Source organism: Taudactylus pleione, unplaced genomic scaffold (assembly GCF_031769625.1).
Source record: "Taudactylus pleione unplaced genomic scaffold, aTauple2 ptg000341l, whole genome shotgun sequence".
In the NCBI taxonomy this organism is placed as follows: Eukaryota; Metazoa; Chordata; class Amphibia; order Anura; family Myobatrachidae; genus Taudactylus; species Taudactylus pleione.
In genome coordinates this window covers 2,511,083-2,534,979 of record NW_028284742.1, presented here as the reverse complement: position 1 = coordinate 2,534,979, position 23,897 = coordinate 2,511,083, and the positions used below count along the sequence as shown (strand labels likewise).

At 47.0% G+C, this 23,897-nt stretch overlaps 1 protein-coding gene across 1 annotated transcript in view; it reads right to left on the bottom strand.

The window, feature by feature from the left end:
- Nucleotides 1-23,897, bottom strand: part of ABCA4 (ATP binding cassette subfamily A member 4) — a 363,439-nt gene that overhangs the window by 155,429 nt on the left and 184,113 nt on the right. Inside the window, exon 17 of the mRNA XM_088443970.1 lies at nucleotides 21,088-21,292. Coding sequence (XP_088300096.1) covers nucleotides 21,088-21,292 — 205 coding nt within the window. The remainder of the gene's footprint in view (nucleotides 1-21,087; nucleotides 21,293-23,897) is intronic.

Genomic DNA, 23,897 nt, shown 5'->3' with positions numbered 1-23,897 from the left:
AAGCGAAATAGAGCTGTAATTGGCATTGTGAGGTTGACGTTACATTTTGACTGTTCTCTATTCATACAAATTAGTGTTTAAAAATGCTTTATGAAGGGGCAATATTTATTATTTAATGTAGATATTTGGTGCCCATTAATTAAATAATAAATGCTGCCCCTGTCATGAAAACATTTATTTTTAAAAAATGTTATTGAGAGATTGACATACATATCAAAATACAATGTCAGGTACAAAAATTTTGCTACAAAAAGACCTTGGCCCTCATTCAGAGCCGTACGCTCTGAGCAGAGCGCACGCTCTGAATGAGGGCCGGCCTCCATAACTATGGAGCGTCCTCCTGGACGCTCGTATAGCTGTGGGTCACCACCCACAGCCTATACGAGCGTGCAGTTTGATGGCCGCGATGGTCTTGACCATCGCGACCATCGAAACTGCGAGCCGGAGCCTGCGGTTGAGGTTTTCAACCGCAAGGCCCGGAGTGATTTTGGCTCTAACAGAGCCAAAATCACTCCCACTGACATCACTAGTGATGTCAGTGGGCCGGCTTCTGACGGGAGGCGTTCCCTTAGGAACGCCCCCGTCAGGGAGGCACGCCCACCAAAGGGGGCGTGCTGTCAATCAACATCGACAGCACGCCCCCTTTGATCAGACACAACGAGCGAAGGAAAGTCCTTCGCTCGTCGCGTCTGGCGCATGCGCACGACGGAGCTCCCTCCGTCGTGCGCATGCTCAGTGCAGAACATCGACCCACTTGCGAGCGGACAGCCGCTCGCGAGTGGGTCTGAATCAGGGCCCTTGTAACATGTAAACAGCATAAGATATTATACTTGCAAAGAAAAATATGGTAGAGATACAGTTACCTCCCATAAAAAGAAAAAACGATAACACAACCAATTATACCAATTAAAAGGGTATTCCGGTACTTAGAACTTCCAAATTCTTAAGCTAAAACATTTTCTCAAGGCTTCCTTTACAACATCTGAAACCGTATGAATATAAAGAAGCCAAGTATCAAAATATTTCCCCGTTATCTTTTCCTTACATAGGGATGCTTCAGTCCAATCCATATAAAATAGAAAAGAAAATTTTGGTATAAAATAAATTTATCAGTATGGGATCAGTTGAAATCCATTGTGATAGGATAGTTTTCTTGGCAGCTGCTGCCAATTTGATAAGCAAAAGACGGTTACCCTTAGCTAGTCTACACCCATTATTACTAGGGGTGTGCACCGGCCACTTTTCGTGTTTTGTGTTTTGGTTTTGGATCTGGATCTTTCTTCGTGTTTTGGATCTGGATTGGTTTTGCCAAAACCACCCTTCCGTGTTTTGGGTTCTGGGTTTTGTGTTTTGGATCTGTATTTTTTTGAAAAAAAGCATAAAAACAGCTAAAATCACAGAATTTGTAGGTTTTTCTGCTCCTATGCTATTATTAACCTCAATAACCTTAATTTCCACTCATTTCCAGTCTATTCTGAATACCTCACACCTCACAATAGTGTTTTTATGTCCAAAAGGTTGCACCGAGGTAGCTGGATGACTATGCTAAGCGACACGAGTGGGCGGCACAAACACGTGACCCATCTAGGCGTGAAACTGCAGTGGCAGACAGGATGGCATTGAAAAACTAGGCCCCAAACTGTACATAATGCAAAGAAAAAAAAGAGGTGCAAGATGGAATTGTCCTTGGGCCCTCCCACCCACCCTTATGTTGTATAAACAGGACATGCACACTTTAACAAACCAATCATTTCAGCGCCAGGGTCTGCCACACAACTGTGGCTGAAATGATTGGTTCGTTTGGGCCCCCACAAAACAAGCTGGCAATTTATCTGTCCCTGCACAAACTGGCTCTACGGAGGCAAGATGTCATCCTCATCCTCCTCATCCACCGATTCCTCACCCTCTTCAGTGTGTACATCCTCATCCTCACAGAGTATTAATTCGTCCCTGCTGGAACCACAGGTCCCTCTGTACGTTCTGGAGGCTGGTCTCCCTGGAAGAGTTGATAATTAATTTTATGAACATCATCTTCTCCACATTTTGTGGAAGCAACCTCCTACGCCTTTCGCTGACAAGGTTCCCGGCTGCACTAAACACTCTTTCGGAGTACACACTGGAGGGGGGGCAACTCAGGTAAAATAGAGCCAGTTTGTACAGGGACCTCCAAATTGCTTCTTTTTCCTGCCAGTACAGGTACGGACTGTCTGACATGCCTACTTGGATGCTGTCACCGATGTAATCCTTTAACAGACAGACGCACGCTTGTCGCTGCTGCTTTGAGGATGCAAGTGCGGCTACAGCCCACACAATTCACAAAGACAGAAAAAAGAAGAAGAATATTTTTATTGTTTGTGTAGCACACTTTGAGGGTGTCACCACCCTTTAACAGACAGACGCACGCTTGTCGCTGCTGCTTTAAGGATGCAGGTGCGGCTACAGCCCACACAATTCACAAAGACAGAAAAAAGAAGAATATTTTTATTGTTTGTGTAGCACACTTTGAGGGTGTCACCACCCTTTAACAGACAGACGCACGCTTGTCGCTGCTGCTTTGAGGATGCAAGTGCGGCTACATCGCACACAAGTCACAAACACATTAAAAAAATAGTTTTTTATTTTTTGGAGCACTTTGAGAGTTACACCACCCTTTAACAGACAGACGCACGCTTGTCGCTGCTGCTTTAAGGATGCAGGTGCGGCTACAGCCCACACATTTCACAAAGACCGAAAAAAAAAGAACAATATTTTAATTGTTTGTGTAGAACACTTTGAGGTGTCACCACCCTTTAACAGACAGACGCACGCTTGTCGCTGCTGCTTTAAGGATGCAGGTGCGGCTACAGCCCACACAATTCACATAGACAGAAAAAAGAAGAAGAATATTTTTATTGTTTGTGTAGCACACTTTGAGGGTGTCACCACCCTTTAACAGACAGACGCACGCTTGTCACTGCTGCTTTAAGGATGCAGGTGCGGCTACAGCCCACACATTTCACAAAGACCGAAAAAAAAAGAACAATATTTTAATTGTTTGTGTAGCACACTGTGAGGGTGTCACCACCCTTTAACAGACAGACGCACACTTGTCGCTGCTGCTTTAAGGATGCAGGTGCGGCTACAGCCCACACAATTCACAAAGACAGAAAAAAGAACAATATTTTAATTGTTTGTGTAGCACACTTTGAGGGTGTCACCACCCTTTAACAGACAGACGCACGCTTGTCGCTGCTGCTTTAAGGATGCAGGTGCGGCTACAGCCCACACAATTCACAAAGACAGAAAAAAGAAGAAGAATATTTTTATTGTTTGTGTAGCACACTTTGAGGGTGTCACCACCCTTTAACAGACAGACGCACGCTTGTCGCTGCTGCTTTGAGGATGCAAGTGCGGCTACATCGCACACAAGTCACAAACACATTAAATAAATAGTTTTTTATTTTTTGGAGCACTTTGAGAGTTACACCACCCTTTAACAGACAGACGCACGCTTGTCGCTGCTGCTTTAAGGATGCAGGTGCGGCTACAGCCCACACATTTCACAAAGACCGAAAAAAAAGGAACAATATTTTAATTGTTTGTGTAGCACACTGTGAGGGTGTCACCACCCTTTAACAGACAGACGCACGCTTGTCGCTGCTGCTTTAAGGATGCAGGTGCGGCTACAGCCCACACAATTCACAAAGACAGAAAAAAAAAGAACAATATTTTAATTGTTTGTGTAGCACACTTTGAGGGTGTCACCACCCTTTAACAGACAGACGCACGCTTGTCGCTGCTGCTTTGAGGATGCAGGTGGAATCTAGACGGGATTTAGAACCGAGGACACACTACCTCCATCAATTGTCTAAATCCCACTGCACTAATGTCGGATACCGGACGCACGTCTAACACCAACATAGCAGTCAAGGCCTCAGTTATACGTTTTGCTTCAGGATGACTGCTGTCGTACTTCATCCTCATCGCTAGGGACTGTTGGAGGGTCAATTGTTTAGTAAAAGTAGTGATGTTCCTACTTCCTCTCTGGGATGATGAACAACTCCCAGCAGCAGCAACAGCACTAGGAGGAAGTGGTTCTTGATCTTTCCCTATTTTATTTTTATCGGAGAAAGTTTGGTCCTCCATTTATGTTATATTGATATATATACGTGCGGCTAAAGCGCACACAAACACAGAAAATATTTTTTTATTTTTGCTGGAGAGTAGTGCACTTTGTGGGTTACACCACCCTTTAAGAAATGAGCCAGCCGGCTCTTTACTTATGGGACACAGGCGCACGCTTGGCGCTGCTCCTTTGTTGATGCACGTGCAGCCACAGTGCACACAAGTCACAAACACAGAAAATATATATTTTTTTGGTTTGGAGTGTACTTTGGGGGTTACAGAACCCTTTAACGGTCAAGCCAGCCGGCCCTTTACTTATGACACAGGCGCACGCTTGGCACTACTTTGTTGATGCACGTGCGGCTACTGCGCACACAATTCACAAACACAGAAAATAATTTTTTTTTTGGTTTGGACTGGAGTGTACTTTCGGGGGTTACAGCACCCTTTAACGGTCTAGCCAGCCGGCCCTTTACTTATGACACAGGCGCACGCTTGGCACTACTTTGTTGATGCACGTGCGGCTACTGCGCACACAATTCACAAACACAGAAAATAATTTTTTTTTTGGTTTGGACTGGAGTGTACTTTCGGGGGTTACAGCACCCTTAACGGTCAAGCCAGCCGGCCGTTTACTTATGACACAGGCGCACGCTTGGCACTACTTTGTTGATGCACGTGCGGCTACTGCGCACACAATTCACAAACACAGAAAATATATTATTTTTTTAGCACTTGGGGGGAGCACCCCTGATGGACAGAGCACCCCCTGGACAACACTACAGCACCCCTTTAGGACTGGGACACTGCACAGGACTTTGGAGTGGACACAGCCCCTATGGAGAACTGACTGCACAACACAGTCCAGCCAGCCCCTATGGACTTTGAAGTAGTGGACACAGCCCCTATTAACAACAGCAGCACAGCACAACACAGCCAGCCCCTATGGACTTTGAAGTAGTGGACAACAGCAGCACTACACTACACTACACTACACAGCCCTAACTCCCACCCTCCCTCTTCACTGTCCACAGCCGAGTGAGAAAATGGCGCCGACGCGGGTACCTTATATAGGATCCAAAACCCGCGAGACTCGGAAGGCGGGATGATGACGTTTTGCCTCGATTTCAGATCCGAGTCAGGCGGGAAAAGTCGAGCCTGATTCGGATCGGACTCGGATCGGGGGGGCTCGGGGGGGTTCGGATTTCAGAAATCCGAACCCGCTCACCCCTAATTATTACTTGAGTAAATACCCCCCAAAAAACATTACTCATTCATTTTAAACTCCATCTTTAAAGAATTTGTGATATAAGTTTTAAGGGCTTTCCAAAATATCTGAACTTGACGGCAAGACCACAAACAGTGCATAATGTCTGCATCAGTTGCTCCACATTTATAACAATTGGAATTTAATGCCTCCCCTATAATACATTTTAGTTTGGGAGTAAAATATGCCCTATGTAAGATTTTTTTGATGCATTTCCGTTTATGATTCTGAATCTAGAAATTTTTTAAGCTTCATATAGGCTTCCAAAATACCCTTCATGGTGAGATCAGGGAAGTCCGCCTTCCATTTCAGCAATCCCACCGTACCAGTCTCTACATCAAAAACAGGGCGTGAATGGGTATAAATGGATGAAGTAGAGAAGGGATCTCTAGGTTTAAAAAAATAGTTTCCTATCTAGGGAACAAAGTTGATCTAGATTTACATTTTTTAGTACATTCTGTGCATAGCTAACAGCTTGCAAAAATGGGAATAGTGGTATTGAAAGAGAAGGAATTTTTTCTTGTAACTGGGTTTGAGTAATAGGGGACAAATTATCAATATTCAGAAATTGATAGACATAACAGAGCCCTGCAGTGTGCCATGTCTTAAAAATGGCAAAAATATAGAATTGGTTTTGGACATCTTTAAAGTTTAAACTAGATCTAATTAAACTCCATGCCATCGTGGAATGTAGCAAAATATTTTCCTTGATCAAAGCGGGAAAAGACAGTGGAGGGGTATGTAGTAGGGAGACTAGATTCCAATCAGGGATAAAAGTCTGTTTAATATGCCGCTTCATTTAAACATCACAATCCAATCAAGTGCCACTTTATAATTTGCAGCCTAATTAGCGCTTCCTAGATCTTTTGTTTGTTGCAACTTGAACAAAGACACCCTTGGACGTTGGCCTGTCCAGATAAATGTTATCATTGCTTTGTTTAGTGTTGCTAGATATCTTTTAGGCGGGATTATTGGAAAACATCTGTAAGATATAAAGAAATCTATGGAAACAAATCATTTGATATAAATGGCATCCATCAAAAAATGTTAAGGGAAGATGAGACCACCCAGAGGTGCAGCATGTGGTCAGGGTGCCCGGAGTACGAGCGTGCTACCACGCCCCCCCCCCCCCCCCCCAAAAAAAAAGTGTGTGTGCTATATAATATAACTGCCCCCCTCCCCCCCCCCCAAAAAAAAAGTGTGTGTGTGCTATATAACTGCTTCATATATACACATACATACAAGGCAGGGTCACACATACGTACATACATACATACAGGGTCACACATACATACAAACATATACACATACAGGAATGGTCACACATACATACAGCAGGGTCACACATACATACATAGACACACACATACAGGAAGGGTCATATACATTCATACATACATACACATGCAGGCAGGGTCACACATGCATACATACATAGACGCACACATGCAGGCAGGGTCACACATGCATACATAAATACATAGACACACACATACAGGCAGGATCACATACATACATGCATACATATATACACATGCAGGCAGGGTCACACATTCATACATACATAAACACACACATACAGGCAGGGTACATACATACATACATACATACACATGCAGGCAGGGTCACACATTCATACATACATACATAGACACACACAAACAGGCAGGGTCACATACATACATACATACATATAAACAGACATACATACACATGCAGGCAGGGTCACACATTCATACATACATAGACACACACATATAGGCAGGGTCACATACATACATACACATGCAGGCAGGGTCACACATTCATACATACATAGACACATACATACAGGCAGGGTCACATACATACAGGTTGAGTTTCCCATATCCAAATATTCAGAAATAGGGAATATTCCGAAATACAGAATATTTTTAGCATGACTGAGATAGTGAAACTTTTGCTTTTTATGGTTCAATGGACACAAACTTTGTTTAAAGCATAAATTATTAAAATATAGTATAAAATAACCTTCAGGCTGTGTATATAAGGTGTATATGAAACCTAAATGAATCTCCTGTATTTTTGATGCACAAAATTATTAAAAATATAGTATAAAATGAACTGCAGGCTGTGTGTATAAGGTGTATATAGAACATAAATTCATTCTGTGTTTAGATTTGGGTCCCATTCCCAACATATTTCATTATGATATGCAATTATTCCAAAATACGGAATATTCCGATATCCAAAATACCCCTCGTCCCAAGCATTTTGGATATGGGAGCCTCAACCTGTACATAGATACATACATACTAGGGATGTGCAGGCTCGGTTCTACTCGGTTCCGTTCGGTTTTTTTTACCGGATCTTATTGGGTTTCAGCTGTCACGAGTTTTGGATAGCCAATAAGATTCGGTAAAAAGAACCGAACGGAACCGAGTAGAACCGAGCCTGCACATCCCTAATACATACATACACATACATACACACACACACATACATACATACAGGCAGGAAGGGTCACACATACAGTACATACACACATACATACATACAGGCAGGAAGGAACACACATACAGGCAGGAAGGGTCACACATACACACATACAGTACATACAGGCAGAGAGGGTCACACATACAGTGCATACAGGCAGGGAGGGTCACACATACACACATACAGTACATACAGACAGGGAGGGTCACACATACAGTGCATACAGGCAGGGAGGGTCACACATACACATACACACATACAGTACATACAGACAGGGAGGGTCAAACATACAGTACATACAGGCAGGGAGGGTCACACATACAGTGCATACAGGCAGGGAGGGTCACACATACACACATACAGTACATACAGACAGGGAGGGTCACACATACACACATACAGTACATACAGGCAGGGAGGGTCACACATACACACATACAGTACATGCAGGCAGGAAGGGTCACACATACACACATACCGTACATACAGGCAGGGAGGGTCACACATACACACATACAGTACATACAGACAGGGAGGGTCACACATACACACATACAGAACATACAGGCAGGGTGGGTCACACATACAGTGCATACAGGCAGGGAGGGTCACACATACACACATACAGTACATACAGACAGGAAGGGTCACACATACAGTACATACAGGCAGGAAGGGTCACACATACACATATACAGTACATACAGGCAGGGCCGGCCCTAGCCCAAATTTTTTGGTAAGCAAGTATATTTTTTGGTGCCCCCCTATGCAGTGCCCCTTTTACAGTGCCACCGGTAGTGGTCCCCCCTGTGCAGTGCCCCTTGTGCAGTGCCCCTTGTGCCCCCAGTAGTATTCCTCTTATATAGTGCCCCAGTAGTACTCCCCCCCTATGCACTGCCTCCAGTAGTGGTACCCACTATGCAGTGCCCTTTATATACTGCCCCCAGTAGTGGTCCTCGCCCCTTGAGTTGCCCCTAGTAGTAATCCCCCCTTGTAGTGCCCCCAGTAGTATTCCTCCCCCCTTGTAGTGCCCCCAGTAGTATTACCCCCTGTAGTGTCCCCAGTAGTATTCCCCCCTAGTAATCCCCCCTTGTAGTGCCCCCCAGTAGTATTACCCCCTTGTAGTGCCCCCCAGTAGTATTACCCCTGTAGTGTCCCCAGTGGTATTCCCCCCTAGTAATCCCCCCTTGTAGTGCCCCCAGTAGTATTACCCCCTGTAGTGTCCCCAGTAGTATTCCCCCCCTAGTTATCCCCCCTTGTAGTGCCCCCAGTAGTATTCCACCTTCCCCCGCCCCCACAGTAGAGACTTAATGAAAATTTTAAAAAAACCACTTAGCTGAAACCCGCTCCTGCTCCTGGTCCCGCCGCCGATACCAGCTCCCCCGTCGCCGCTTTGCATTATGGGAGTGATGTCACGTCATGACGTCACTCCCATTACCCACTGCGGGAGCCGGAAGATGTCCGGCTCTGGCAGTGGGAGCAGCAGCAGCCGATGAGAGTCTGTCTGACTCTCATCAGCTGCTAAAGCAAACACACAGCTGCGGCGCCGGCGGCTGTGTGTTTGTGCTGTGTAGCGCTGACCGAACTCCATCCGGTCAGCGCTACACACGCGGCGCAGCTGTGTCACAGAGACACAGGGCTTCATTCAGAGGCGGTCGGAGGATACAAGCAGTCGCTCAGAAACTGGGCGGCCGCTTGCATCCTGACCGCCCGCCTCTGTTTCGGTCGTTAGGCTGTGGGTTTACACCCACAGCTCTAACGACCATCGGGGCTTACGACGAGACCCTAGGGTAAGGTCTCACTTGTCGTAAGCCCCGGAGAGCTTCTGGCTCTGTCAGAGCCGGAAGCTCTCCACTGACATCACTAGTGATGTCAGTGGGGCCTCCCCCAAACGGTAGGCGTTCCCATGGGAACGCCTCCGTTTGGGCTGCCACCCCCCCGGCCCGCCTTCCAAACGGGGCGAGCTGTCAATCAACATCGACAGCTCGCCCCCTTTGGAAAGAGACCCACTACGACCGGCGCTGTCGGTCGTAGGGGATCTCACGCATGCGCACGAAGGAGCTGGCTCCCTCGTGCGCATGCGCACTTGACAAACAGCCAGGCGGCCGTGCGGTCGTAGACCGTACGGCTGCCTCTGAATGAAGGCCACAGTCTGCACCGCGGCCCGCATGGTACGCAGCTGAGGCGCCCTTCACTATGTGGCGCCTTATGCAGCTGCGTACCATGCGTAACGGAAGAACCGACCCTGCATACAGTCAGGAAGGGTCACACATACATACACACATACAGTACATACAGGCCAGGAGGGCGACACATACATAGAATTACATACATACAGTACATACAGGCAGGGAGGGCAACACATACAGGGCCTGATTCAGAGCCGGACGCTATTTGCGCTCGCTCGTTCAGAAAAAGGGGCCGGATATTTAAATAGAGCGCTCGCTCTTTGCGGTCTGTTGACGCCTCTATGTCTGAACGAGCGAACGAAACATGCGCTCGCTATTTTTTAAAAAAACGCCCCCTGGCCGCTCGCATCCTACGTCATCTCCGCTATTTATTAGATTAATCGAGTATATCGAAAGGCGTATGAACTGCTCGCAGTGCTTGTGGTAGCATTTTCCTACCGCAATAATGCGAGCAGTTCAGGCTAAGAGACAACCAAGTGAAGTGGTCGATGACGCTGCTTTGTTAATTATGCACACCCTTAAAACGCCCGTTTTGGCCGTTTGGCACGCCTGCGTTCGGATCTCCACTCCCCGTTTTCAAGCACCTTCCCCTGTTACCACCCACAAATGCCTCATTCTGTCACTCAAATTAGCAGGCATTCGCTATTTTGCGAGCACACAATTTCTGACCGCAATGACTGGTTCGCGCATGCGTACTAAAACCCATACGCATGCGCAGTTGTGCGAACATCGCTCGGAGCGCACGAGCGGCCGCTTACGAGCGGCTCTGAATCAGGCCCACATTTCATACAGACAGGAAGGGTCACACATACACACATACAGTACATACAGGCAGGAAGGGTCACACATACACGCATACAGTACATACAGGCAGGAAGGGTCACACATACACACATACAGTACATACAGGCAGGAAGGGTCACACATACAGTACATACAGGCAGGGGGGTGATAGACATAACTACTGGGGTATAACCTCTCTTACCTTAATGTGAAGGTTGCTGCTAATTCCTATGTGGATAAAGGACCTCTGTGACGTCTCCACCACATGACCGCTGCAGGAGGCTGGACAGCTCCTGCGTTACCATCCACTAGGGCATAGAGGGGGAATAAATTTTTGTGGCAAGCGCAGCGAGCCACCGTGACCAAAGCGTGGCGAGCGCAGCGAGCCCGCGAGGGGACACTTTTTGTCCCCGGTTAGCATCCCCGACCCTCCCCCTTTCAGACCGGGTCATGTGGGTGTGACGTCACAGGTCCATCAGCGCTGTATAGTCTAGACCTAACCTTAAAGTGAATCCTGCAGCTTCTTCCTCGACATGCTGCTGTAGCCACGCCCCCTGCTGGGGTTAGATGAACATGTGCTGAGCTCCACCAATCAGAGCTCAGCACAAGCTCCTCTATAGTGACCAGGAGTCTCTCACTAGAGCAGGAAGGCAGGACAGGACGCTGCTGTTGCTGCTGCGGACCTGGCAGGCTGTCAGCTACTTGACAGCTGCTCCGGAGTCCGACTGCAGGACGCCCTCTGGTAAGTAAGGCGCCTGGAGCTCAAGCTTCAGTGGAACTGTCCTCCCTACGCCCCTGCGACCACCTATTAAATTCCGAGATGGCCTGTGACAGAAAAGGGGAATAGTAAATGTCATACAGTTTGGCAGGATATGTTGGTATTTTAATTCCCAAATAAATGAAAGGGAATGAATCCCTACCTGAAAGGGAATTAATCCTCTCAACCCAATTTCGCCTCAGGAAAGAAGGCCAGAGCAACAGTTTTGGTATAATTGATTTTGAAACCTGATCGAAATTGTCAAATAATGCTATCAAATAGGACATCGCTAGTTTTGGATCAAAGAAATATAGTAACAAGTCATCGGCAAATGCAGAACAATTGATTTCTGTTTGCGCCAGCGTGCTGCCACGCCATCTAGTCTCTTTAAAGAAAAGTCTAATAAGTGGATCCAGTTCTAAATTGAATAATAGCAGAAAAAGCGGGCAGCCCTGTCTCGTACCACTGAAAAGATTAAATCATGTGTTTAGAGCCTTCGGTGTCTGATATAAGGCATTAAAGACATGGGTAAATTCTGGGCGGAATCCCTGATAGGAAAGTATTCTTTTTAAGTGTACCCATGACACTCTATCGAAAGCTTTATCTGCGTCACAGCTGATGACTATGCTGCCTCTCTCTATGAAAAGGTAGTCAGCATTTTGAGGAGGTAACATGGGGTGGCTAGCAAAAACGCAGGTGTGTCGGTAGCATTTTAACATTGTTTTCTGGGCTTGCATAAATTAACAACTGCGTCCTTGCTCGCAGCAGGGGTGACGCAGCAGGAGAGCCCTCTGTGTGTCTGGACACCCTCTATGTCTGTGTCAGCTTAGACTTACTCAGAAGGCTGATGGCCGCCTGAACTGCATTCCATGTTTCGGATTTTGTGCATGAGCGGTGGATGCGAGATGCTTTCAGTGGGCGTCTCTAAGCACTGGACAGCAAATGAGTCATCAGCATATTTTCACAATTGCAATTCGTCAGAGATTGCAGCTGCGATGGCGGATCTGCATCAGGCCCATAGTCAATACTGGCAAAATGTTGCACATAGCAGGTTGTGGATTTTGAGGCATGGCACTTACTCCACTAATCCACTAACAGTAAGAATGCAGATCACACTCCTAAAGGGTGTTGTTCCAGCTTGGTCAACCCCATTTCTGGAATGAGGGGAGTCAATTCACACTTCGCTATCTTAGAGCAGCATGGTGAAAATGGCAATTATCATTGACATTAAATATAAGGGAACCTATATGGATGAGTCCTTTGCCAAACAAAATTTAACTCCTATAATCTGTAGGGACTCAGGGCCTGATTCAGACCCGGTCGCAAGCACTGAGCGCTCGCAACCGGGTTGATGGTGGCCCACAGCGCATGCGCACGATGGAGCTGGCTCCGTCGTGCGCATGCGCGAGACCCGGCTAGCGACGGGCACTCCGTCGCTCCGGGTCTCACACCAAAGGGGGCAAGCTGTTGATGTTGAGTGACAGCTCGCCCCTTTTGGTGGGCAGGCCGAGGGTGGCTGCCCAAACGGAGGCATTCCCATGAGAACGCCTGCCGTTTGGGGGCGGCCCCACTGACATCACAAGTGATGTCAGTGGAGAGCTTCCGGCTCTGTTTTGATAAATCAGTAGTAGTGTAACAACCTGGTGTACTCACAGTCCTTTCAAAAAGTGTTTTGTTGCAACAATACTACAGCCATAACCAAAAGTTTTGAGAATTACACAAGTATTGGTTTTCACAAAGTTTGCTGCTTCAGTGTTTTTAGACCTTTTTGTCAGATGTTACTATGGTATACTGAAGTAAAATTACAAGCATTTCATAAGTGTCAAAGGCTTTTATTGACAATTACATTAAGTTTTTGCAAAGAGTCAATATTTGCAGTGTTGACCCTTCTTTTTCAAGACCTCTGCAATTCACCCTGGCATGCTGTCGATCAACTTCTGGACCACATACTGACTGATGGCCGTCTATTCTTGCCTAATCAATGCTTGGAGTTTGTCAGAATTTGTGGGTTTTTATTTGTCCACCCATGTTTTGTTCCCCGAGCCACTTAGTTAACACTCTTGCCTTATGGCAAGGTGCTCCATCATGCTGGAAAAGGCACTGCTTGTCATCAAACTATTCTTGGATGGTTGAGAGAAGTTGATCTTGGAGGATGTTTTGGTACCATTCTTTATTCATGGCAAATTTGTGAGTGAGCATACTTCCTTGTCTCCCTTGGCTGAGAAGCAACCCCACACATGAATGGTCTCAGGATGCTTTACTGTGGGCATTACAAAGGACTGATGATAGCGCTCACCTTTCCTTATCCAGACAAGCGTTTTTCCAAATGCCCCAAACAATCTGAAAGAGGATTCATCAGAGAAAATAACTTTACCCCAGTCCTCAGCAGTCCAATCCCTGAACCTTTTGCAGAATATCAGTCTGTCCCTGATGTTTTCCTGGAGAGAAGTGGCTTCTTTGCTGCCCTTCTTGACAACAGGCCATCCTCCAAAAGTCTTCACGTAACTGTGCATGAAGATGCACTCACACCTGCCTGCTGCCATTCATGAGCAAGCTTTGCACTGGTGGTGCCCCGATCCCGCATCTGGATCAACTTTAGGAGATGGTCCTGGCTTGCTGGACATCCTTGGGTGCCCTGAAGCCTCTTCAGAACTATTGAACCTCTCTCCTTGAAGTTCTTGAAGATCCGATAAATTGTTGATTTAGGTGCAATCTTACTAGCAGCAATATACTTGCCTGTGAAGCCCTTTTTGTGCAAAGCAATGATTACTGCACATGTTTCCTTGCACCACCCTCCTTTTAAAGCTTCCAGTCTGTTATTCTAATGCAATCAGCATGACAGAGTGATCTCCAGCCTTGTGCTTGTCAACACTCTAACCTGTGTTAACGAGAGAATCACTGACATGATATCAGCTGGTCCTTTTGTGGCAGGACTGAAATGCAGTTGAAATGCTGTTTTTGGGATTAAGGGCCTGATTCAGAGCCGCTTGATAGATGCGATCGCTCGCACGATGTGTATGCAAATTGTGCATTAGCACGTCCACTATTTCTTAGAGAGCGATCACATAGTGTATGCAGACACCCACCAGCCTGTTTTAAGGTGCCCACTTGTGCACGTCATGTCCAGGAAGTGTATGCAACCATCGGTACATCGGGTAACATCGGATGCTAGCGCAGCGCTTGAGGTTGACCATACCCTGCCGCAAGCACTGCGGGTACTTCAGTGTAAAAACAAGCCAGGTGATGTGTACTATGATGCTGTCTTATAATTATGCACACCTCTAAAACACCATTGAGATGCTCAGGCACGCCTGCGTTTGCACCTCCACTCCCCCGTTTTTAATGGCCAGCCCCTGTTACCACCTACAAAAGGCTTCCCCTGTCACTCACTCTGCTGGGCTGTCTATGCGCAGCGAGCGAATGCATTGTGAACTTTCGCTAAGGTATACACATGCGCACAATGCATTCACACTGCATACCATCGGCAGCAGCAAGAGTATGCATCTTAGCGAGCGGATCTGAATGAGCTCCTAAGTTCATTGTTATGGCAAAGAGGGACTTTACAATTAATTGCAATTCATCTGTTCAGTCTTCATGACATTCTGGAATATATGCAAATTGCCATCATAAAAACTGAAGCAGCAGACTTTGTGAAAACCAATACTTGTGTCATTCTCAAAACTTTTGGCCATGACTGTACATTAAGTTTTTGCAAAGTTCGAGAAAAATAATTTTGAACAGAGTAATTGGATTTTCTTTGCCATACAGTTTCTATTGATGAATGAACTACTCTAAGGGGTATATTTACTAAGATGGGAGTTCTATTTAAGAAGTGATGCTGCCCATAGCAACCAATCAGATTCTACTTGTCATTTATCTAGCACCTTTTAGAAGATAATACCTGGAATCTGATTGGTTGCTATGGGCAACATCACTTCTTAATAGAACTCCCATCTTAGTAAATTTACCCCTAAGCGTTTACACCACTTACAAATGTTATCTAAAAAATTGGCTCCCATCACCACTTTGGTCCACAAGATTTGTACTTTCCATTGGAGTTGCAATACGCCTTTACAACTCTAAGTAAATATTTTATTACAGTATTTCTCCCGTCCTGGATCTGGACTCAGGGCCTGATTCAGAGCTGAACGCTCTGACCAGAGCGCTCGCTCTGAATCAGGGCCCTCCTCCATGAAAATGGAGCGTCCTCCTGGACGCTCGCATAGCTGTGGGTGACCACCCACAGCTTATGCGAGCGTCCATGATGATGGTCGCGATGGTCAAGACCATCGCAACCATCGGGCTTGCGACGGAGACCCTGCGGTAGGGTCTCGCTGCCGCAAGCCCTGGAGTGATTTTGGCTCTATCAGAGCCAAAATCACTCCCACTGACATCACTAGTGATGTCAGTGGGGCCGGCTTCAGACGGTAGGCGTTCCCATGGGAACGCCTCCGTCTGGCAGCCACGCCCCCGGCACGCCCACCAAAGGGGGCGTGCTGTCAATCAACATCGACAGCACGCCCCCTTTGGTGCGAGACCCGGAGCGACGGAGAGCCCGTCGCTATTCGGGTCTCGCGCATGCGCACGACGGAGCTCCCTCAGTCGTGAGCATGCGCAGTGGGGCAACATCGACCTGCTTGCGAGCGTCCAGGCGCTTGCGAGCGGGTCTGAATGACCCCCACTATGCTATAATCATATCAGATAAGACCCTACAAGTCACCCAGTCACAAAGACAGGGGCAACAAATTGTATTCCATTCCTTATTATTACTGTTTTGTTTTTTTTGTTTACAAATGAATCAAGGCCTTACGCATATCATGTTGTCAGAACAATTAGTAAGATAAAGGGCCTGATTCAGACCCACTCGCGAGCGGCTGTCCGCTCGCAAGTGGGTCGATGTTATGGGCTGAGCATGCGCACGACGGAGGGAGCTCCGTCGTGCGCATGCGCCAGACGCGACGAGCGAAGGAAAGTCCTTCGCTCGTTGTGTCCGATCAAAGGGGGCGTGCTGTCAATGTTGATTGACAGCACGCCCCCTTTGGTGGGCGTGCCGGGGGCGTGCCTCCCTGACGGGGGCGTTCCCACAGGAACGCCTCCCGTCAGAAGCCGGCCCACTGACATCACTAGTGATGTCAGTGGGAGTGATTTTGGCTCTGATAGAGCCAAAATCACTCCGGAGCTTGCGGTTGAAAATCTCAACCGCAGGCTCCGGCTCGCAAATTCGATGGTCGCGATGGTCTCGACCATCGCGACCATCACAATGCACGCTCGTATAGCCTGTGGGTGGTGACCCACAGCTATACGAGCGTCCAGGAGGATGCTCCATGAAAATGGAGCCCGGCCCTCATTCAGAGCGTGCGCTCTGCTCAGAGCGTACGGCTCTGAATGAGGGCCAAAGTTAATAAGAGTTATTTTGCATAAGGGAGCAATGAGTCTTGTAGGGACTGTGAACAGTTGTGGAAGTAGAAGCCTTGAATCACATTATAAAAGGTCTGGCCCCTCACCACGTCTTCCGCAAAGTAATTGCACTTTCCATAAATAGTTGAGCGCCTTTATTTTAGTGATTATTATTTTTGTTATGTGTGTAAATCTTACTTGCCGACAATCAGTTCCCTCCTTCCGGGGGGGAGCTGATTGTCGGATAACAGCGGGGAGCATGCCCGGCCATGACATCACATTTGGGGGCAGAGCCGGGGGCGGAGCTGCGTGATCGCGACATCGTGGCCCCGCCCCCTCTTCACAATGCCGTTATTTCGGCATTATGAAGCAGGGGGCGGGGCCATGATGACGCGATTCACCGTGAATAGCGTCACCGGGCCCCCCCGCTGCGGGGGCTTTGATATTAACTCTGCGGGGGTAGGGAGGGATGCTGGCTTCTGGGAGGCTTGCCTGCCTTTCCGGGGGGCCTGGAGCGGCACCCGAAAATCGGGAGGCTCCCTGCCAAATCGGGAGGGTAGGCAAGCCTGGTGTAAATGTATGTAACATGGTCTAGACTCACAAGTTTGTGTGGCTGTTTTTTGGAGTGCTGTGGAATTTTTCAGCCATTTGACATCGAGGGTTGGGCACCCATTACAATTCTATCAGTACCTGAACCTATTTAGGACAGAGCTGTGGTTCTGGGAAATATGTACGCATTTATGTGACCACACCGAGCCTACCCATAACCTTGATTACATAGTCGTCACCATGATCAGTGTGCACATCTGAATTCTGTCGAATGTCTTCATACGCACAGCTCAATATAGACCTCCTACTGCCGCCCTCTTACACCCATACAGCCACAAGTGGAGATCCGTCTGAGCTGTGTACGATCTTCACTTGCCCATGTATGCCTGCGCTTGGCTCTGGAGCATCTAAAAACACACAAGATCTGTCTGCAAAACAGACGTCTGTGCAACTTTGCATCAGCCCCATCTTTTGTTAATATTAACAACTTTAACATATTGGGCCTAACTCAGAGTTGTAGAGTATGCAGTGTTGATGTTTATGGAGTTGAGAGATTATATGTAAACCGCGCATGCGTCTCAAGGTACATTACCATAGTCGTATGGAGGGACTTTGTTTAGTGAAGGAGCGTTTGGCGAAGGTAACTGGAAGTGGCGGCAAAGAAAGCAGATGTGTCGCAAAAATTTTGTATGCAAGAAATATGTCTCTAGCGTCTCAGTTCCCGTGACCATTCTGCGGGACCATAGGCTCACTCAGGACTGTGACAATCAAAAGATCTGTGACTGATTTTGTGTCTTTATATGCAGATGCTAGGATATGCAAGGACGCCGTGGGTGGCTCAATATACGTCTCCAAGCGCCTGCGACATTTGCATATTTTTGCATAGCTGTTGCTGCGTATAAAGAGGCAGCAGCGTCAGCATTAGCGGATATCTCTGAATCAGCCCCATAGTGTGCAACAAAATTCCACCTCGCCTAATAGTGGGAAAAATTAACATACATAGAGTGTAACGCAAAGAATCCCAGCGCCGGCATCCCGAGGTAAGTAGTAGGGGTTAGGGGGAGTGTTAGTGTTAGGCACCAGGGGGGAGGGTTAGTGTTAGGCACTGGGGGGGAGGGTTAGTGTTAGGCACTTTGGGGGGAGGGTTAGGGTTAGGCACTAGGGGGGAGGGTTAGTGTTAGGCACTAAGGGGAGGGTTAGTGTTAGGCACTAAGGAGGAGGGTTAGGGTTAGGCACTGGGGGGAGGGTTATCGTTAGGCACTAGGGGGGAGGGTTAGTGTTAGGCACACTGGGGGAAGGGTTAGGGTTAGGAGGGTTAGTGTTAGGCGCTGGGCGGGTGGGTTAGTGTTAGGCACTAAGGGGAGGGTTAGGCACTGGGGGGAGGGTTAGGGTTAGGCACTAAGGGAAGGGTTAGTGTTAGGCACTGGGGGGGAGGGTTAGTGTTAGGCACTGGGTGGGAGGGTTATGGTTAGGCACTATGGGGAGGGTTAGTGTTAGGCACTGGGGGGAGGGTTAGTGTTAGGCACTGGGGGGAGGGTTAGTGTTAGGCACTAAGGGGAGGGTTAGTGTTAGGCACTGGGGGGAAGGTTAGTGTTAGGCACTAAGGGGAGGGTTATTGTTAGGCACTGGGGGGGAGGGTTATTGTTAGGCACTGGGGGGAGGGTTAGGGTTAGGCACTAAGGGAAGGGTTAGTGTTAGGCACTGGGGTGGAGGGTTAGGGTTAGGCACTAAGAGGAGGGTTATTGTTAGGCATTAGGGGTAGGGTTAGTGTTAGGCACTAATGGGAGGGTTAGCATTAGGCACTAAGGGGAGGGTTAGTGTTAGGCACTGGAGGGGAGGGTTAGTGTTAGGCACTAGGGGGGAGGGTTAGGCATTAGGGGGAGGTTAGGTTTAGGGTGTGGGGAAGGAGAATTAGGGGTAGGGTTAGGATACTTACCGACAGGTGTCGGTATCCTTACCCTGTCGAGATGCTGTCGATTCTCACCGCCAGGATCCCGAATGCCAACATCCCGTACCCAACCCCAGTGGACTCTGCTTACAATCTAGTGAGGAAAGAACTGAGACAGGCTATTTACAGAATATAACACCCTGTGCACTTAGCCTATACATTAACAGGTGCACTCAATATACACAGAATAAATACAAGGGCTTTCAGAAATAATAGACAAAATAAACTTCAGGTTGGCTTCTTTGCCTCCTTCAGCTCCCAATTTGATTGTCATTAGTCTTATTAATTCAGAAAGCTCTATCACAGCTTGTCATGCTGTACCATGGAGAAGGAGTCACAGAGGTGTGGGAGGTAGAAGGAGAGAGACAGTGCCTTGTAACTACTAAAGCTGACAATGCATAATAATCCGGGGACTTGACACATCTAAATGCCAAATGCTTTGTCCACAGTATCCCACAGGAATGCAGATTGACAAATGCTCAGGTGACTAGGCAGACGCAACTGGTTCTATCAGCTGGTGTGAGTGAAAAGGGATAACTAGAGTGTGGGAGGCCGGAGAGTCAGAGAATGTGTGTGGAGGAGAGTAATCCAGTTAAGTAAAAGGCTGTGGAGGGCTCTTGTATTTGGGGAGTCATTAGGGAAAATGATAAGCATAACAAGAAAGGGAGTTGTTCTGGGAATGTATAAAATGTAATCATCACTTGTAAAAACCTTTTCTCCTTTTGGCTGAGACAACAGTTACTATTGCTGAAAATAGCAGCACTCACATAAATAAACAGTTCTTTAATGTTTTGATTGATTTATTAATTTACATTTTAGCTTTTTGAGTCAGTTTTTGTTGCCAACATCCTCACGAAGATAGTGAGAAGATTTAAGCTGCATACACACGCAGCGATCAGACAACGATAACGATATCATTGTCTAATCGTCCTGCGCCCTCCCGGTTGTGCTGGATGATCAATATCGATCATCCAGCACACCACCAACAAGCCAATAATATAATGACCTGCGATCAATGATCACGGGTCCCTATAGTAAACTGGTCGATATCGACCAAGTTGACCTGCATGCATGGGCGATGGACGATATCGCTATCGTCCATACCTGCCCACGCATCGCAGGTTGTTAGTGGGTTGGAAGGGGCCAGAAATGGAACATTTGAACGATAACGATATGAACAATATTGTTCAAATCGTCCAGTTTTATCGTACTGTGTGTATGCACCATTAAGGAGTTTTACAAGCCACAAGCCAAAGGCAAATAAGTCAGTCCTAAAGGCATTTATGATACAGCCCATGGTAATACTGGCACAGAACATTCACCTGGCATTGCTCAAACAGAGGAGACCCATAGGACCCTGGGCAACATACTGACTTGGGACCTGGTCCACCTACACTTGTCATAAAACGCCCTAAAAGATAACAATGAGCCAGGATGGTACGGGCACCTCAGTACCCACTGGGTGCTAGTCAGACACCTAGGATGGTTAATGGATGGTCCGGCTATGAACGTTTGGCTTTCTTCATGCAGGACAGCATGTAAAGCTTTATAAGGACAACCCCACAAAATAAAAAAGTACATTAAAGACAGCACCAAATCCTTCTAGCTAGAGACTTACCTGGAAAAACATGGTCTATATACCACGCTAGAACCCAGTACACAAAAGCATCAAAGAGCATCATGGCTATGGATAAGAAAAAACTGTATTGATCACCCTCCATCGGGCTTTTCCGTATGTTGCCAAACTGTAGCCCAAGGCCTTGCTCTTCATATCTAGATAAATATTCTGTTCCAAACCCAAAAGCCACTGGGGACAACAAGCTCTGTAACAAGACAAAATGCATGTATAAGCTAAAATCTAAAGCAGACCTGCCAGGACCATGATCTTATTACACCAACCCAATAACAAATGTGGCCTTACATATTTTTCTCCTAAAGGAAGCGACGATGTGAAATTTGGTGCAAGAAAAAGTGTGAACTATCGAGTTACTGCCTCATTAAAATCTTGACCATGCTCATAGTTATTAGCATCAGTGATCACTGCAAATCCCAATTTTTCTCTGTGCAGAATGGGATACATGAGACTTACTTTGCATGAACCTCTTGCTCGAAGAGCAGGAGCATTCTCTAATTAACATATAGGAAAGCTGCACCCTTCATATGCTATAAAATGCTAGGGTTACTAAATCATTCTTTTAATTTGAAGTACTGAGTCACATAAATTAGTCTGTGTTCTGTCACTAGTTGAATTCCAACTGCATCTTACTTGGTTTAGTAAACAAGAAAATCTGTGTCTGTCATTACAGGGGATCAGTTAGTAAATATGTCAAAAGTTTTATTGTCATATCTTGATTGTGACAGATACCCTATAGAAATGGCAGTGACATACGGTGAGGTCAATGGCTGTGGAGGCACACATGGAGATGGGTCTGAGTGCTGGGAGCCTGTCTCACTCCCTACTCACTGTAACTCTCCCCTCACTACACTAAGCTTCAGTGTCCATTGATTCTCCTACCTGCATCACTGTGTCTTCTGTTGCTACTGCTGACTGAGTTCCGATCTCTAAACACTGCAGTGCACTTCCTGGTCACATGACACATCCAAGGTGTCCCTCAGTGCTCAACCCCCATACTTAGAGGCATGCCTCTATTAGCTCTCTTTCTGTGCTGCTTTCTGCCCATTGTGTGTCTCCGCCCCCAGCTCTGCAAGCAGTGCCTGGCTATACAGAAGCAAGGCTGAGCTGCTGCAGCCTCATCTCTAATATCTCTGCAGTCCCAGGGAGCTCCAAAAAGCTGGTGAGTGTTAACTATAAAAATTATTCTAATTCTAATAATTTTTACATCAAATCTCAGTAGTATGCCTCCCCTGACTGCACATCCCTGAGAAATGGAAGCAACAGGCAAATGTACGCATTTACTTGCTGCAGAGACCAAATCATGTCCTATCTGTACTATAATTATCAGTGCTACTTTCAGTTACCTTATATAAGGTGTTTTTATACCATGTCCATCCCTGTGATGTCCTCTGCAATTATATACTGCTTATATAAAGCACAATGGGCCTCATTTAGATTTTTCTGTAGGTTAATTTTTGTGCCAAAAATATATGCATTTCAGTTCTGGTAATGTGTACTAAAATGTATCCGTATCTAAGAGCAGGACTGTAACAACGGGTGGGTGAGTGGTGCAGCCATCCAAGGTGTTGCTGCCTGTGTGACGCAGGAGTCTGGTGGCAGGCAGATAGTGAGCTAGCCAATGGGAGTTGGATAGCACCAGAGTCTGGGGGGCAGGCTAATCTGCAGCCTTATATACCAAATATCACAGGCTCTTTTTTAAAGAAATTAAATCACAAACTTTAAAAAGGAATTAAAAAAGGACCCTCCTTTTCCAGCGGTTCTTGTTCAGGGAATACTCAGCCCTCAAAGTGGTAATCAAAGTAGAAATAAGACAGAAACACATGGAATGTAGATCTATATAATTTAGCAATAAAACACATAGTATGTACTAGGGGTGAGCGGGTTCGGATTTCTGAAATCCGAACCCAACCGAGCCCCCCCGATCCGAGGCAGATCCGAGTCAGGCTCGACTTTTCCCGCCTGACTCGGATCTGAAATCAAGGCAAAACGTCATCATCCCGCCTTTCCGAGTCTCGCGGGTTTTGGATCCTATATAAGGTACCCGCGTCGGCGCCATTTTCTCACTCGGCTGTGGACAGTGAAGAGGGAGGGTGGGAGTTAGGGCTGGCTGGGCTGTGTAGTGTAGTGTAGTGTAGTGCTGCTGTTGTCCACTACTTCAAAGTCCATAGGGGCTGGCTGTGTTGTGCTGTGCTGCTGTTGTTAATAGGGGCTGTGTCCACTACTTCAAAGTCCAAAGGGGCTGGCTGGACTGTGTTGTGCAGTCAGTTCTCCATAGGGGCTGTGTCCACTCCAAAGTCCTGTGCAGTGTCCCAGTCCTAAATGGGTGCTGTAGTGTTGTCCAGGGGGTGCTCTGTCCATCAGGGGTGCTCCCCCCAAGTGCTAAAAAAATAATATATTTTCTGTTTGTGAATTGTGTGCGCAGTAGCTGCACGTGCATCAACAAAGTAGTGCCAAGCGTGCGCCTGTGTCATAAGTAAAGGGCCGGCTGGCTTGACCGTTAAAGGGTGCTGTAACCCCCAAAGTACACTCCAGTCCAAACCAAAAAAATATATATTTTCTGTGTTTGTGAATTGTGTGCGCAGTAGCCGCACGTGCATCAACAAAGTAGTGCCAAGCGTGCGCCTGTGTCATAAGTAAAGGGCCGGCTGGCTTGACCGTTAAAGGGTGCTGTAACCCCCAAAGTACACTCCAGTCCAAACCAAAAAAATATATATTTTCTGTGTTTGTGAATTGTGTGCGCAGTAGCCGCACGTGCATCAACAAAGTAGTGCCAAGCGTGCGCCTGTGTCATA